Below are 16,574 nucleotides of genomic sequence, written 5' to 3'. Positions count from 1 at the left end.
AATTAGTACAAAATTTCTGATTTTCAAGTGCTTTTGAAGTGAAAAATTTGTTAAATCAAAATGCCATGAAAATGTGTAAAGTCAGTGAATAATTTTTGTTACCTTTGTGGTGAAATAACATTTTCGTCACAGAAATGCAATCTTATGCCTCTTATGAAGACTACCTACCTACCAGCATTATATACCAAAATAATAATGAAAGAAAAGGAAGCTTGAAAAGCCTTAAAGGGAGTCATGGATTTTTAAGCAACAAAAGAGATAAAAACTACAGTCATTGATGACAGTACATCTGCAAAAATACCATCAACTCAGATGCAACGTGTTCCTTCAAATCAATTTTCTCTATTCACACCTGGACTTTTTCCTCTTAGTTGTGGTGTTATGAGTGATGAACACGGAGAAAGATTCTATCAGGATATTTTTTTAATGGAACAAAGATATCAGGGCCATTGGAATTAAGCAATGTGTGTGGATTACTGCTAGTCTGTGTGTAGGGATGCTCCAGAGCTCACTTACAAGAGAAAAGCCAAAAGACAATGATCTCATGAAGCCACCAAATGATTCTCTTCAGACCCAACCAACTGCCAGGTATTCTTCCATTAATTAAGAACTCTTAGAATGTAACTATCAAAAAAAATATCAAATTGACCTTCTATGTTGTTGGTATACATAATTAAAATATATTCTTTTCTCTTAATCTGTTAAATTAAAATACTTCCACCTATTGTATATCACAGACACTAGAGCTTATAACAATTTTCTTTGTCATATTTGTTTTTATCAACCCAAAATTAGTAAGAATTGACTCATGAAGTGATAGAAACATTCAAAAAAATTTTTTTGTTGTGCTCTGTTATTAGTAGGGATCTCATAAATACCTAATTTTCTCATTTTTATGAAAAATATTTATTTATACCCGTAGCTTATGTTAAAAAACAGAAAAAGATTTTTTTTTAAATTCCCACTTAAGCTGGAAAAATCATATAACTCTGGTTATGTGGGCTTCACCCTTGACAGACTATTATTTTAGAGGGAAATTAAATGGAACATTAACATATACAAATGAAGAATTATGTAGTAAAACCATTCTACGTTGAATAAAATTTTTATATTTGGGATTCATGATAACTTTATCTCCCCCACCTTTTAACCAGGGAGAGATACATTGGAATAATTATGATTCCCACCCCCAAATGCCTTTTCCTGTCAGTAGACAGGGAAAGAAATAAAAAATGAAATTTGAAGCATATGAAAAGTACCATATTTAACTGGTGTTCGAATCTACTTGATTGGAACTACTACCACATAATGACAAAGTGGAATTAATTTTTATATTTATTGATTTCAGTTGTTTTCATTAATGTGTCATTGGTGAAATAATTGAAAATTAAAACAATCAATTCAATAATTTTTTTTTAGACATATTTAAAGAAGTCGAATTTTAAATGAAAATTGAAATATTTTTTTAATTTGATTTTACAGATAGAGTCGGGACAGTGATTCTAAACTGAAGAGGCCACACTGTGGCCTCTTCATTGGGGCACCACAAAATATTGTAAAAGCTTCATAATTAATTGAACAAAGACATTTATAATTATTAATTTGATGTTAATAAAGTAAAAATAAATGATGATACACAAATTTTATTTATCTTTATCTCTTACTTACAAGTATTCATACTTTTACTTAGGGTAGGGCGCCATGGAAAAATTTTAATTGAAAAAGGGTGCTGTGACTCAGAAAAGTTTGGGAACTAGCGGTGTAGAATATAGTAAACATATTAAAGTTAAAAGGTTAGCACAAAACACAAAGGAATGGGTAATAGTATCAAACTATTAAACTGATTGATGATTTCATAAGAAATAAATGAAAAATTCAGTTCTAATATTAAATTTTTTTTTGTCACTAATTTTTTAGTTTTTGATTTTTACTTCCTTGTATCCAGTTTTAATTTTTTAACTTTTTTTTATAATATTATTTTATTTTCCTGACATGGTCTAAGGACTGAAAGATCTAGAGAAACACATTTATTTTGCTGGTAAGATGGATTTTCACTTTTTTAATAATTTATTAACATATCAGCAATAATAAATCATAATCGATTTTTACTTCCTGAATCCATTTTGACTAGTTACAGTGTGGCATCTGTACGTACTCACATACATATGTATCTCGCATAACTCAAAAAGGATTATCTGAGTATGTTGAAATTTTGGATTTAGGACTGTTGTATATCTAGTTGTGCACCTCCTCTTTTGATTACAATCGACTGAACTAAAATTGTTCAAAAAATTGGAAATTTGTATTTTGGAAACCAAGCATGAACTAAATTTTTTAAAATAAAGGATTATGTTATTTTTCATTATATGTTATGTTGTTTTCCTATTAATTATTTTAAATTTTCACAACACACTGCTTTGAACAATTTTCAGAATGACAAACACATTATTAAGCCATAAAAATTAAATAATAGATATTATTCAATAAAGTTTAGAAAGTTTGGGTTGATGGATGGGGATGGACTGCTGGGCTGGTTACTTACTAGTTTCTTGCTACCTAAAACATTCTGTCACAATACAGTATTCCCGCTGCTGTACTACTATTAATGGAAACATACTTCAGACATCACAGGTAGAACTACTACGTATCTATACGTTTGGGCTTTCTAAATTTTGATGAATAATAATTATTTTAATAAAAAGAAAATATATCTTCAAATTTTCTAAGTAGAATATTTATATCTACCATTTATGGTTACATTGAACAAATTTTAAATGGGTTAACCCAAGAAACTTCCTGTCTAAAATATTGATAATTCTCCTTCCTTTAAAGTTTGTTAACAAAAGAATCAGTATGATTTATTCTTAGATAATATTCAAGCCTTATTTAATGCACAATTTTTTTTTTTTAAGTACTGATCGTAAAATTTAAATTTTTGAAAAGAATAATTAGTCTGTATGGATGATTTTATAATATTTTTATTTATTTGTATTTTTATTGATTAATATGGTATTGTTATTGCATAATGAAATATTAGTTTGCATATTCATCATATTTTTTTTTTTTAATTTGTTGTAAGATTGTATTAATTTTTCATTCACTGAATGTTAAAAGTACATTCTTTTTAAAACAATTACAACATTTTATGGCAATTTTGACATTACACATTTTGTGTAAACTGTGTCTATTAAGACAAAAGTTTATTTCAATTAACACTAATTTTAAGTATAGAAGAATTTATTTTCTCAATCTTTTCTAGAATTTTTTTTTTATGTGATCCTATGATATTTGTGATTCTTCTTTTCATTTATAAACAAAATATTAATACCTAAACTTCTTTCAGTATTATAAAAAGAAAAATATGAAAAAGATGCTGAAATACATGTAGAATCATTTCTCAAACATGGTTATTGCTGATATGTTAATAAATTATTAAAAAAATGAAAATCCGCCTTACCAGCAAATTAAATGTATTTTTCTAGATCTTTCAGTCCTTAGACCATCATCAGGAGAATAAAATAATATTATAAAATAAAGTTAAAAAATTAAAATGAGTAAGTAGTTATGACTGTTTGCTAGTTATCAGTATACTAGATCTAGAGAAACACATTTAATTTGCAGGTAAGGGGATTTTCACTTTTTAAATAATACATATAGACTTTGTGATATACAAGGAGAATGTTCTGATCACCATGAACATCTTGCAAAAATCAAAGAGATTTTACAACATGAAAAGATTCTGTCCACATTGTAAGGCAATAACAAAATAAAAAATTGTTGCTCCTGATTTTGATATGCCATTGAGAAACTGCTCGGCAGTAGTAAAGTTCAGTAACTTTGCAGTTGATATCTATCTTCTACATAAAAAAAAATTAACACCAACATATATAGCTTTGTATGAAAATTTAATAGACACTAGGAATTGTAATAACGGCAGTATATATTAAATGTAAAGAAGTGAAATGTATTACAGAGAATTTATAATTAAAAAAAAATAGAGTTGAGAAATAAAAAAAGTTTATTTAAAAAATATTAATTGCTCTTATCTTTTTACTTAGTAAAAATGTAATTCTGTTTACATCTCTAAATTTCAACTTTTTGAAGTTTATACTGCATTAAATGCAGAACTACCAACAGCCAACTAACCTTTAATTTACCTCTTCAAAAAGTCAACATTTAAAGAATTGATAAAAATATTTCATTTACTTTATAATATGGTTTTAATTTGTTGTAATTGGACAAGACTGTTCAGTATAACCAGAGTTATATTTAAAATAGATTTTTCTTCTGTAATAGTTTTTTGTTATATCATATAGTTACTCATATATGTATTAAAACAGAACTGGTTTTCTAAACTTGATTTTAATAAACAAACTGTACTGTTTATCTAAGCGCCTTAATAAAATTCTAAGCTTTTCATCATTATTGAATATTTTTTATTGTGATGTATAGTCCCATCTAAAGTATAATATTACCTTTTGAAGCTTCCTTAAAAAGTCAAAATTAAATTTTAAGATGCAAAAATGGTCTGTCAAATCATTATTCAGCTTCCTTAAGTATGAAGAAACATTTAGAAAAGTTATAAATTTTAACTTACCTATGTGTTTATATTTAGTCTTCACTAAAAACAATGATCTTTTATTTTTAAAAAACATAATCCCTACCACCTTTATCATATTAGAAAATATAACTGTTCATATTATGCTTCCGTTTCCATTTTACTTTACTAGCCTAACGCTATAGCAGTTCTATAGCTATAGAAGGGAAAGTATTGTAAATGGTTCAAGTTGGGCATATGTGGTTTTTCACTGAATCTTGACGTTCTGACACCTAAGGAACCCAAAAATCAGATGGAAATTTTCCAGATGTTCGTATGTATGTATGTGTATTCAGTCTTGCACTCCTTATAGCTCCAGAACTACTGGACCGATTTTGATCAAACTTGGTCAGATTACTTCTGTATGTGTGACATTGATGCCATTAAAATTTCAACTTAAAAGATCATGGAGGTGAGGCTGTACAGCAAGGTCACCTTTAATAACTTGAGATTTTGCTTAATTAAGGTTTAGTTTTCTTAGCCACATTTGTTAAAAATTAAAAAATAATATTTGAAAAATTGCACCTCCACTCCAAAAAAATGATTTAATTAAACTAGCAGCAAAGTAGATATACTACCTCAATAGTATCCCTCTCACTACAATGAGTGCTAGTGTAGCACTAATGTTCAGCTGTTTTAGTCATCTGTTATGTTATGATATCACAGGTGAGCAGTAGAATTAAATAATTGAATATTTAAAGTGTAAAAAAGTATTTAAAATGGCCACTTGTACCTTCACATCTGCGTGAATGAAATACAGTATGTACACATGCTTTAGTTAGAATCATTGAATTAATTAAACAAAAAATATTATATTTAAAATTAAGTTACATGTGTAATCTTTTCTTTCTTTTTCCTGTTTAACCTCCGGTAACTACTGTTTAGATAATACTTCAGAGGATGAATGAGGATAATGTGTATGAGTGTGAATGAAGTGTAGTCTTGTACATTCTCAGTTCGATCATACCTGAGATGTGTGGTTAATTGAAACCCAACCACTAAAGAACACCTGTATCCACGATCTAGTATTCAAATCCGTGTAAAAATAGCTGGCTTTACTAGGACTTGAACGCTGGAACTCTCGACTTCTAAATCAGCTGATTTGGGAAGACGTGTTCACCACTAGACCAACCCGGTGGCTCTGCATGTGTAATCTGTGCATCAGAAAAATGCTGCGTGATGGGAAAGTCTGACAACTGTGTTGTCACCTTTTTTAATAAATTACCATAGAAAATCTTATTGCCAATTTATTTAAAATACAATTAAAGGATTTATTTTATAGAGAAAGTATTACTTTGTTGATGAAATTTTAAATAATACTAATTTTAAAAAAAAGCCTGAGTTCCTGCCTACTATTTAACATGTACTAACACATATGTGCACAAATAATTTGAGCACAATTCAACACCTTATGAATTATGATTAATTTTGTAGTTATTTATTACGTTTAGTATCTGCATCTATTAATCATAATATTAATTAAGTGTTTATATTTTAAATAACTATACGGATTTTAATCACCATATTTTTTATTTTATAATTGTGAAATTAGTAATGTTATCTGATCAAAGTTTTACAATGGTTTTCTATGATCTATCCAGGTAATTGCTGGGCCAGTTCCTTTTTTTTTATCTATGAAGTTGCATATCTGCCATTTTGATGTGATCTATATAATTATATATCAATCAGAATAAAATATGTATTTATTATTTATTTAATATGCTCAATCTGCTGTTAATACCCATAAAATTACAATTATTGATATAATTTCCTTTGTTAAGATAGATAATTATGTATTTATTTTATTATAAATTTACTCAATTGTACTCATTTTTTTCCTGTCAATAACCTTTTAGAGGTCATTCATAATTTGCAAATCTTAATTATTGTAGAATTTTAATCAATGATTAGTGTAATTATTCATGAGTAAAATAGTTCATTCACATAACTGCAGTTCTGTTACCATTATTATTATTATTAAGATGGTAATTTATTGAATTAGTTTTTTAAAAAAATCAATTTACCAACTTTCATTTCAATATTGACAGGTGGAGAAAAATTAGAGTATTTGACCAAGTTATTATAAGTAAGATTGTATAAAATTATTTATTGGTATTCAAAAATAAATTTTTTAACATTATCATGTTTTTATTTGCAAAAGATTGAAAATGTCTATTAAATTTTTAATTAGCATAAGATTTTTATACTTAATTTTCATGTCTTGATAATTTACATTTATCATTAAATATTTTATTTAGATCAGTACACATTTCTACATTATACATTACATTATATTTCTACATTACATGAGATCATACTTTACAATTGGGTATGACAGCTACTCCATAGTAAAATACATTAAAATAAAAATTGTGTAATTGATTGTACAAAAGTATTTGACAAGAATTTAGAGAATTCATAATTTTTTTTTTATCATTTAAAAATTCATCAAGAAAATTTTTGGATTTTCTAGTTTAATTTCTGTTTAACTGTATTTCATTATTCTGGAATTTCTGTTTAATTTTATCTACATTAAATTTAACTACAGAGTGGCTGAAAACTAGAGCCTCACAAGAACAATATATACACTGAAGCATACATGCCCCATCTTTAATAAATTGCAAAAAATTGTTATCTTTTAGTTGATTACACCTGTTGAATTAATAATTGCATAAATATTTGATGTTATTAAAAACTATTATTTCAGCAATTGTGTAACAGTCCACTTTTTTATAGAATTGGAGGATCGTATCTCACTTTCAAATGAAATAAATTTAAATGAGGTGCAACAAAAAATGTGCATATGTAATTTAACAGGAGTACAAGGAAGTTATGTGGTGTCTACATCAGATTTTTACTTTTTTACAGATGTCAGAAATTTTTATTTATTAAATATTTGTACTTTCTCGGTTGTAGCTCTGTCGCTGCTGCAACACATCATAGCTGTAAAGGGAAAGTATCAGCTAGAATGTTAGGTATTGGGGTCCTTGCAAATGTCAACATTTCAAGACCCCCTTAGTCCAAAAGAATTACAGTAATTTCAAGAAGAAAATTCGATGTATATATTTTTCGGTAGAAAATTAATTGAATTATGCATGTAGGTACATGTGCTGTGCTGACCTTTTTTTTCCCCCGCTCCTTAGGTCGGATCAACAGAAGTATTTTCTCATCCTAGGGAAGTGTCCTTGCGACTCTAACGGACCTTCCCACCCGCCGGCAGTATGTCCGGCACGGCAGGTCGGCCCGCCGGTTCTGGATCTTTTTTTCTCTTATTGCCTGCCTCAAACTGGCCGGACAGGTGTAACTTCGGGCCTGGCTATACTGTTTCCAGTTTCCTGGCTATACTGTCAGCCGGGACACGGTCTTTTCACTTTAATTTATTGCCTGCCTCAAACAGATCCTATCGTCTCGAGAGACGAGAGGATCGGGCCCGGCTCGCTCCTCAACGGCCGGGACTCGTTCTTCACTTTTTTGAGTGAGCTCAATTCCTTCTCCAATCCTGGAAGTCTTCCGATTTCTGTTTGATATCCGTCACCAAGTTCTCAATGGCCGCCTAGCATATGTCCAATCGCGTTCTTCGGGGTAATCCAACACAGGTTTACTCTTTCCTTAATGTCATCCCATTTCGGGCACTCATAAAAAGTATGTAGTGGCGAATCCAGTACTCCACCACAATATACGCAGTTTGGAAACTCCCATCTTTTGAATCTATACAGATATTTTCCGAATTCTCCGTGGCCAGAGAGGAGCTGGGAGACACAGTATCCCACCTCCCCATGTTTCCTCTCCAACCACGGTCCTAAATGAGGTATCAGCATGGGCGTCCAGATCTCAGAGCGAGACCTAGAGTAGCAAGAGATTAAAGCTCTCTTGCTACTCTTGAAGGAGCTGTGTGTATGCAGCCTCTTTGGTCATTCCTTCATACCGTCTACACCTCTGCAGGGCCTGCAGGCGGGATGGAGGAATCTCCACTATCACCCCGGTGGCCATCGTAGACACTGTCCTATACGCACTAGTAAGACTCTTTAGAGTCGCCCTCGGTAGCAGAGAGTCAAGTCTTATTACACTCCTTTTGCTATTAAAGGCAACAATCCATGCCGGGACGGCGTACAGGAGCACTGAGGCCGCGGCCGACAACAGCAGCCTCCTCTTTGCTGCCCGCGGCCCCTACTTATTTCCCATTAGGTGTCATAGGGTGTTAATAGCTTTTGCCGCTTTCTGTGCTGTCCCTTGAAGGTATTGGTTGAAGTTACCTGACCGCGAAAACCAAACACCCAACTACTTCATGTGTGGCTTCGCGTCTATCTGGACGCCGTCGACCATTACACTAATATGATCTTACGCCTCCCGGTCACTGCAACCATCTGCGTTTTATTAGATTATCTGAAATTAGTTCTGCGGAACTAATTTCAGGCTCTTGGATTGAAGCCACCTACTCACCCGGCGCACTGTTTTATTCGCAGTTCGCATCACTTCCTTCTCGGTACGACCGGCTGCAAACAACGCCAGCTCATCTGCATAGGCGATTAGGGATACCTCCTCAGCGTAGCTCAGTCTCAATAGCCCATCAAAAGAGATATTCCATAAGAGGGGTCTGGGGCTTAAAACAGACCCCTCTTATAGAGTACAATGTCACCCTCTTGCATAGACGTCAGTAGTTCTCTGTCCCGGAGATAGTCTGCATCATCGCCCTTAGGTACGGGCTAATATTTCTGCTATTAATAGCTGCCATAATTGCTGACCAAGATAAGCATTGAGGACATCCAGGAGGACCATCAACGGGATCTTTCTGGTCCTCCAGGTGTCCTCCCTGCATGAATCTATCAATTTCGTCTCTTGTCGAAGGGTATCCGCAGTGGACTTGCTTTGAATAAATCCATATTGGGACGGAGCTAGCCCTTCCGTCGCGCTCAGTTCTTCCGAGATCCTCTCCACTAATAGTCTCTCATATATTTTCCCTAATATATTTTCCTTATCAGGCAGGGTAGCAAGCAGATCGGTCGGAAAGTTGGAATTCGACCGGTCTGTGACGGCTTGGGAATCAACAGGCGTTTCCCGTTTCCAAGTGACTGGGAAACAACCCACTCTCAGGGCTTTATTTATCGCTTCAAGTGTAAACCAGGGGAGTCTTCCAACCAGCCTCTTAAACAGTCCCTCCGGAACCTTCTCTGGTCCCGGGCTCTTCTTGCTGCTGGTCCGAGATACTGCCCAGTGAAACTCATCCATGCTGAAGCGTCTTTTCTCGTCGCATGTGATATTTATTTGGACTTCTTCATCTGTCTGGAAAAGAATTCCTACAGCTCATTCCGCCTGATCCCTGGTGAGTAGAGGGAGGGGCGAACCTCCGAACCTCTTCATCAATATCCGATACGCCTTCCCCCTCGGGTCATCGTTTAGTTCTGACACCAGTCACGCTTGCACGTCTTGATGGTCGCATTGTATGTCTTTCGAGCATTTTTATATAAGGATTTTGCCATATCCAGTTCTTCAGGATGATCTCGTTGCGCTCATTGGAGACGTCTTCTGGCCGCTAAGGTCGTAGCTCGTAGATCACTAATTTCCCTTGTCCGCCAGTAGACTTTCTTCCTAGCTCGGTCCGATCGCGGTCTTATGCGATCATTCTCGTCTGTTAGTATCCGTAAGAAATCATCTGGACTACAATCTTGTAGGCATTCTACCCGTGCTGCCACATTTTCAGCAAAAGACAGGACCTCCGGCTCTGATGGTTTTCAGTTGAAGCGTTTGGCTTGCATTCTCGGGGTTTCGAACTGAATACGAAATGTGATCGCACAAGAAGTCTTCCTGGAGTACCTCCCAATGAAGTAGTCTGGAGATAATCCTCTCTGGAATCGACGTGATGTCAATGGCAGCTCCGGACCCCCTAACAACAAAGGTTGGGACGCCCGGGCTATTCAGGACCGTCATGTCCAATGCACCAAGGAACGCTGCAAATATGTAACCACGTCTGGTCGACCTCATGCCTCCGAGTTCGAAAGATCCCGCGTTAAAATCTACCGCGAGGACAATTGGCCGTTCCGTCAACCTCACCAGACCTTCTAAGTCCTGTAGGAATTCTGCGAACCTCTCAACACTGCTATTCGGAGAAATATAGCTACTGACTATTTTGCACCGATTCAGAGTTGTCGCAATGAAGCCTCTGCCAGCTTTAACTTCCACTATTGCCCAACGATTAGACACATTTAATACTGCTGGATCCTTATCGACGTCAGCCAATCCCCGAAGGAAAACATCTCTTTTGGTGGGCTCCGACACAAGTAAAAAGTCGATATCTCTCTCGACCGTCGAATGCCAAAAAACGTCGTGGGCAGTCGCCCTCCTGTCTACGTTGATCTATAAAATGTTTATGATTTCTGTGAATCACAGTTCCGGCCTCCGGTCTGGTATCCAAATTTCCCACAATCCAAGCACTTTCCTGGTTGCCTACAATCTGCCGCTCTATATCCTGTCCCAACACAGTTACAGCATAGGTCGGAACAGTTGGATCTCCGAATTCCATCGCTCTGTGTCCAAGACTCCAGTATCTAAAACATTGATTTCATTCACGCTGGGTTCAACACGGCAGCTGTACCAACCAATTCTTATTCTCGGCTTGCTATCCAGCATCTTAGCCTCTCTGGCGGGGTGTAGGACGGTAGCTCTTTGTGTTTCCCCATAGCCGGCCACAACGACGCCACTTTGATGAGAACGTCTGCACCTACTTCTTTGCCGATTGCAGTTTTCACCTCGTCTGCATTAGCGTCCAATTTCAAATTCAAAAAGTTTATGAGGTAAAGGGGCCGTTTTTCTTCCATTTGGTGTTCCCTCCTGCTCCAGAATTCTATTATCTGATTGAAGTTTACACCAGTTTCATCTTTTGGGGCAATGAATAGCAACCTGCCCGTATCCGCATTCCCAACACGGTGGAACGCTTTGTAGATTTGTCGGGGTAACATCCCGTTGTCCTCCTCCACAACTATTGCGAATACCGTGTACTTGTCTTCATCTTCATCTTCAGGGTAGTAAATTTCTACACTCCTGAAATCCCTGACGATCGTGCAGCTGGGTATATTAGCACCCGTGTCGAGGCGTCTACCAATGTCCGGTGCCAGCTCCAAAATAGCATCCTTGTAACGGCTTTTTATCCAACTCTCCTTAGGGATAATTCAAAGATAAGAAAACACAGAACTCATCAACTTCACTCGCAGGGATATTCACATGCACCTTCTGGAATACATCCTTCTACCAATGCATTTTGATGACATCTTCCAAATCACCTAGATTGCCGGAGCGTAACACCTGCTCTATTGTATTTGTATCTATGTATTGTACACAATATCTATATATTTGATCACCTTTAGCGTCTTTTCCTAAACCCGTTTCAGTCTGCGTCTCTTTGCTGAACCCTGGATTTGGGAAAGAAATTTCATACAAAGATTTCATCCCAAGTTCATCTTTAGCCTTTTCCAAAATTTTGGTTGGCATACTGTTTAATTTCAGTTTCGGTAATTATGTGTTGTCGGCACAGGCTTACCATCCAATAAATTTCTGCCATTAAATGATCTATATAGGTTCTGTCTGATATACTGCCTTCACTATCTTCAATTATGTCCACTTTTCACTTAGAAGGTCGCTCTTTAGATACTTCCTTCTTTTTTCCAGTGTCACACTTCTCTGGTTCAGGTGGAAGAGACAGATCCATACCCACTAGGCTTGATTGGTGTGACAATCCACTTTGTTCTCTCACCAGGGAGTGAGCAAGGCTCCTTCTAGCTTGAAAAGGGTTTTCTTCCTTCTAGAATGAGTCTGGAATATTCAGTGGAAATGATACTCCAGATTCTTATTCAGCATTGAATGAATTGTGCAAATTTTCACACCCCACTAGATGGTGTTTGGGGGGGGGGTTGTCCGGGGATTTTGTGACCCCCCAAAAAGTTTGGATTTAGGGGTGGGGAAACATTTAATATTATTTCTTAACAGTTTTTGCAACATATTTTGTTGACCAATAAAATTGAAATATTGGCAAATATTTGGGTGTGTGTATATATATATAAAGGGACATCTGTTTCTGATACCGGTTTTTTTTTAAATTGTGGCTGTTATTGTAATTGTTACATGAGACAATACCCATTCAAGAGCTCAACTATAATTCACATTTTTTATTAATAATTATTTTATTTTTATTTTTTATAATTATACTCCAAATACAATATACATTATTTGATCAAGGTCAACTGAGATCCAGAATTTTTAGCTTACAATTTAGATTTTTTTTCTATGATTTGATGGAATCAAATCATGAATAATACTTTTATAATTATAAAAAAATTTTTAGGTAAAAAACATCATTTCATCAAGGGCATAAAATTGAACCCAAATTTTTTTTACTGAACATTTTGTTCTTTTTTACAATTGTATTTTAAATATTGAATAATTAAGTCATTAACGTTTTAAAATTTTATGGTTTTATTTGAAATAAAAATATATCAAAGGCAAAGCTGGAAATGTTATGCAATCTTTTATTTAAAAACTTGTTCTCAGCACCTCTTCAAAATCACCTGATTTTGAAGTCAAGAAGTTCTCAGATTCAAATCTTAGTAAAGGTAGTGTTTTTTTCAAATTTGGATATTAGATCAAAATTTGGATATTGGTATTTTTTTGGTGGCTGGATTTCATTTAACCACAGATCTCAGGTATGGTCAGCCTGAGTCCATACAAAACTATACCTCACATGACTATGCTCACATGTCATGAAAAAGGGATGCGGCTGCCCATGAGTCCCGAATCCAGAAAGCTGCGTGGTATATCTGGAAACTTCCGAATTAATCATGAGAAAAATTTTCAATCAGGGTTTTTAGAACTTTTCAAAACCATCCTTTTTTCAACTCATTAGTCATTCTGAACCAATAAACTACTGTAATCTTTGTTCAAATAGTCTCAGATTGAAATCCATATCTCTTATCACATATTCATTTATTCATTCATTCATATAATAAATCACTTAATGTATACAATTTTGAATGAAATTCCAACTAAAGTTAATTCATGAATGAAGTCAGTGTATACATTTTTTTCTACAATTTAACCACTAAGAAACCATATTATTAAGCAGTATAATTTTTCTGTTTTGTTTGTATTGTTTTAGTATGGGGTACTATTGCTGCTGATCATACTGCTTGAGGTAACTACAGTGGGCGTTGCTCTAGCATGTAAAGGAAAGGTAATTGTAATTCATCAGGCTTATATTTTACAATTTTTATTAATATTAAGCGTGTAAATTATTGTTAAATTTTTGCGTACTTCATAAGATAAAATTTTTTATAACTTATTGTATTTAATATTTTTTTTAAATATTTAATTTTATGTAATTAAAACTATAAAATAAAATTTTTATTAATTTTTTGGTGTGGTTCACACCTACATCAATTTGAAATGTATTGAAATTGATGAAAAGGCATTGATGACTGATATATTGGGTACCTGATAACTTTCTGTAATAGCTATGAAAACATAATTTTTTTGTAAACTTTTTATGTTTCAATATCTAGTTTATTCTATATTAATTTATATTAACATGTTTATTTATTTTTGTCTTTCTCATTCTGACGTTTTCATATCTGTTCGGTAGTTTATAAAATGCATTTACATATTACACCAAACATTTTGATAAAAATATACTTTATAATAAAAATAAACTATATTAGGAAATGAGAGACTGATTGGCGGTATGTAATAAAAAAAAAACACAAAAAACAGCATTTGAAAATGAATTGCATAACTTACTTAAATGAGTTGACTATCAAGCTGAGGAAGGTCATCAAAAACAACATTTTGTCATTTGTTGGTAATCAGTACACCTAAACATACATAGTCAGACAGAACTCAATAAAAACACGAGTCAATTGTGTGGCAACTGTGTAAGCCAGTAAAGCAGGAAGAAGTCAGATTTTCTCTGTAAGAGTAAGTCAATCCAAATCTTAAATCAGATTTAAACAAGATGAGCCATCATTACAAGACAGTTTTATAACATCTGATAAGGGATAAATTAACAAATTTTTAATCATGTATTATTAGATTTTATTCCTTTGCCAGACTTTTTATTTTTTGTTATTGAATTAAAAGCAGTAAAGCATTTTATTATAATATACAAGTAGAATGGAAGAATTTAGTATCAATAAATAACATTAAAAGTTTGAAAATCATACTTGCAGAGAACCACTAAAATGATTGTGTTTAGGGCTTAAAGATAACTTAAGGAAAAATGTCATATATGCCACTTATAATATTAAAATTTTAATAAAGAAACCTAGATCATCATTTCATCTGATTTATTTTCAAAAAATTTTGGTCTTCGGATTTCAATCGAAATATCAATTTTGACCATTTCTGAATCCATTTTGACTAGTTTCAGCATGACGTCTGTACTTATGCATGTACATATGTATCTCGGATAATTTAAAAAGTGATTAAGTTTAAAAAAATTTGGATTTTGGACTTTTTCTTAACTGTAGTAATCTATCATTGATATAGCGTTGAAAACGATGTATCATAAATGGTACTTAATTTCATTGGTTCCAGAGTTATAGCCACATAAAATTTTAATTGATGAAATATTTTGATTGTGCAAGGGGAAGGCACATCAATTCGAATCCAACTAATTTCCTTTTTTAAGTTTTTTTTTTAATTGAAATATATTAATTTATTAATAATTATTAACCTCTGATTAAAAAAAAACAATATGTATATGTAATTTAATACGTGTACAAGGAATTCATGTGGTATCCACATCAGATTTTTTTAATATGGTTCCATTACATTAGAATTCAGTATAGTAAATTGGTAGACTTTGTTATCATAGTCTCACAATATTTACAAATATCCCAGTTATAATTATTACAAAACTTTCTGAATAAGTGAACCAGAAATAACTTGTAAAATGTGATGAGTGTAATTTTATATCTTTTGAATTTAAAAACTCAAAAATCAAGCAATTAAAAAAATTATAATCCTTGAAATACATTTCAGTTACATTACTTCATGAACAAGATTAATACTTTTGCTAAGGTGTACTGATCTAAAGTTGAACAATATTTTCTTCTTCTTACACATAAGGATTAGGCTTATGCCTGTTCTGAACTCACAATGAGCTATTACTATCTTTTACATGGTCTTCCAATGTCTCTCCTTCCACATGACTGATAGTTTTGTACTTGTATGGAAATCCTATTATCAGACATTCTCTCCAGTGTTGTTCCCATCGATTGTGATAGTCTGTCACTCTTTCATTCAAGCTGAAAATATCCAGTTTGGTTCTTATTTCTTCATTCCTTCATTCTGTACTCAATCAAACCATGTGATGCCCTTGAGCCTCCTTAGAAATCTCATCTTCTCTGCCTGTATCTTACTTTCTTGTCTTTTGTGATAGACAAGAAGAACTTGGGTGGCCGTAATCTTATAGAACTTAAATTGGGTCTTTTCCTAGCTCTGTTATTCAACGTCCTCCTTATGTTACCACACACAACTTTGAATTCATTTTATTTCTTCTCTACATCAAAGTCCATATCAAAGCTGACACATCCCAGGTAATTAAAGCGGGATACTTGCTCAAGTACTACATTGTCCATTACTATCTTTGAATGAACCGGACACTTACCCCTGAATGCCATAATTTTTGTTTTGCCAACAGAAATTGAAATATGAGCTGCTACCCAAAAGTTTGGGGAATTTTACCATAAAAATAAAATAGCTTACCATAACTTATAACTTCCACTGTCTCCTTCAAAGTAATCCCCTTGGGCATTGATACAGTGATCCCAGTGGTTTTCCCATGATTCCATGCATCTCTGGAAGTCTGCAGGTGTAAGTGTTCAAAGCACGTTCTGCCTGAATCTCCTCAATTGTGTTAAAACAACGGCATTTTAATTGAAATTTTATTTTTGGAAAGAGAAAAAAGTCGCACGGGGCAAGGTCAGGCGAATAG

The 16,574-nt window shown here is 33.5% G+C and overlaps 1 protein-coding gene across 1 annotated transcript in view; it reads left to right on the top strand.

Moving 5' to 3' along the window:
• The window catches only part of Tsp66E (Tetraspanin 66E), a 362,122-nt gene that overhangs the window by 327,630 nt on the left and 17,918 nt on the right, over positions 1-16,574 (top strand). Inside the window, exon 5 of the mRNA XM_075353657.1 lies at positions 13,740-13,814. Within this exon, the coding sequence (XP_075209772.1) occupies positions 13,740-13,814 (75 nt within the window). The remainder of the gene's footprint in view (positions 1-13,739; positions 13,815-16,574) is intronic.

The sequence above is a fragment of the Lycorma delicatula genome, chromosome 1 (assembly GCF_047948215.1).
Source record: "Lycorma delicatula isolate Av1 chromosome 1, ASM4794821v1, whole genome shotgun sequence".
Lineage (NCBI taxonomy): Eukaryota > Metazoa > Arthropoda > Insecta > Hemiptera > Fulgoridae > Lycorma > Lycorma delicatula.
The sequence above is the reverse complement of the archived record's forward strand: the minus strand, read 5'-3'. Positions and strand labels throughout refer to the sequence as shown.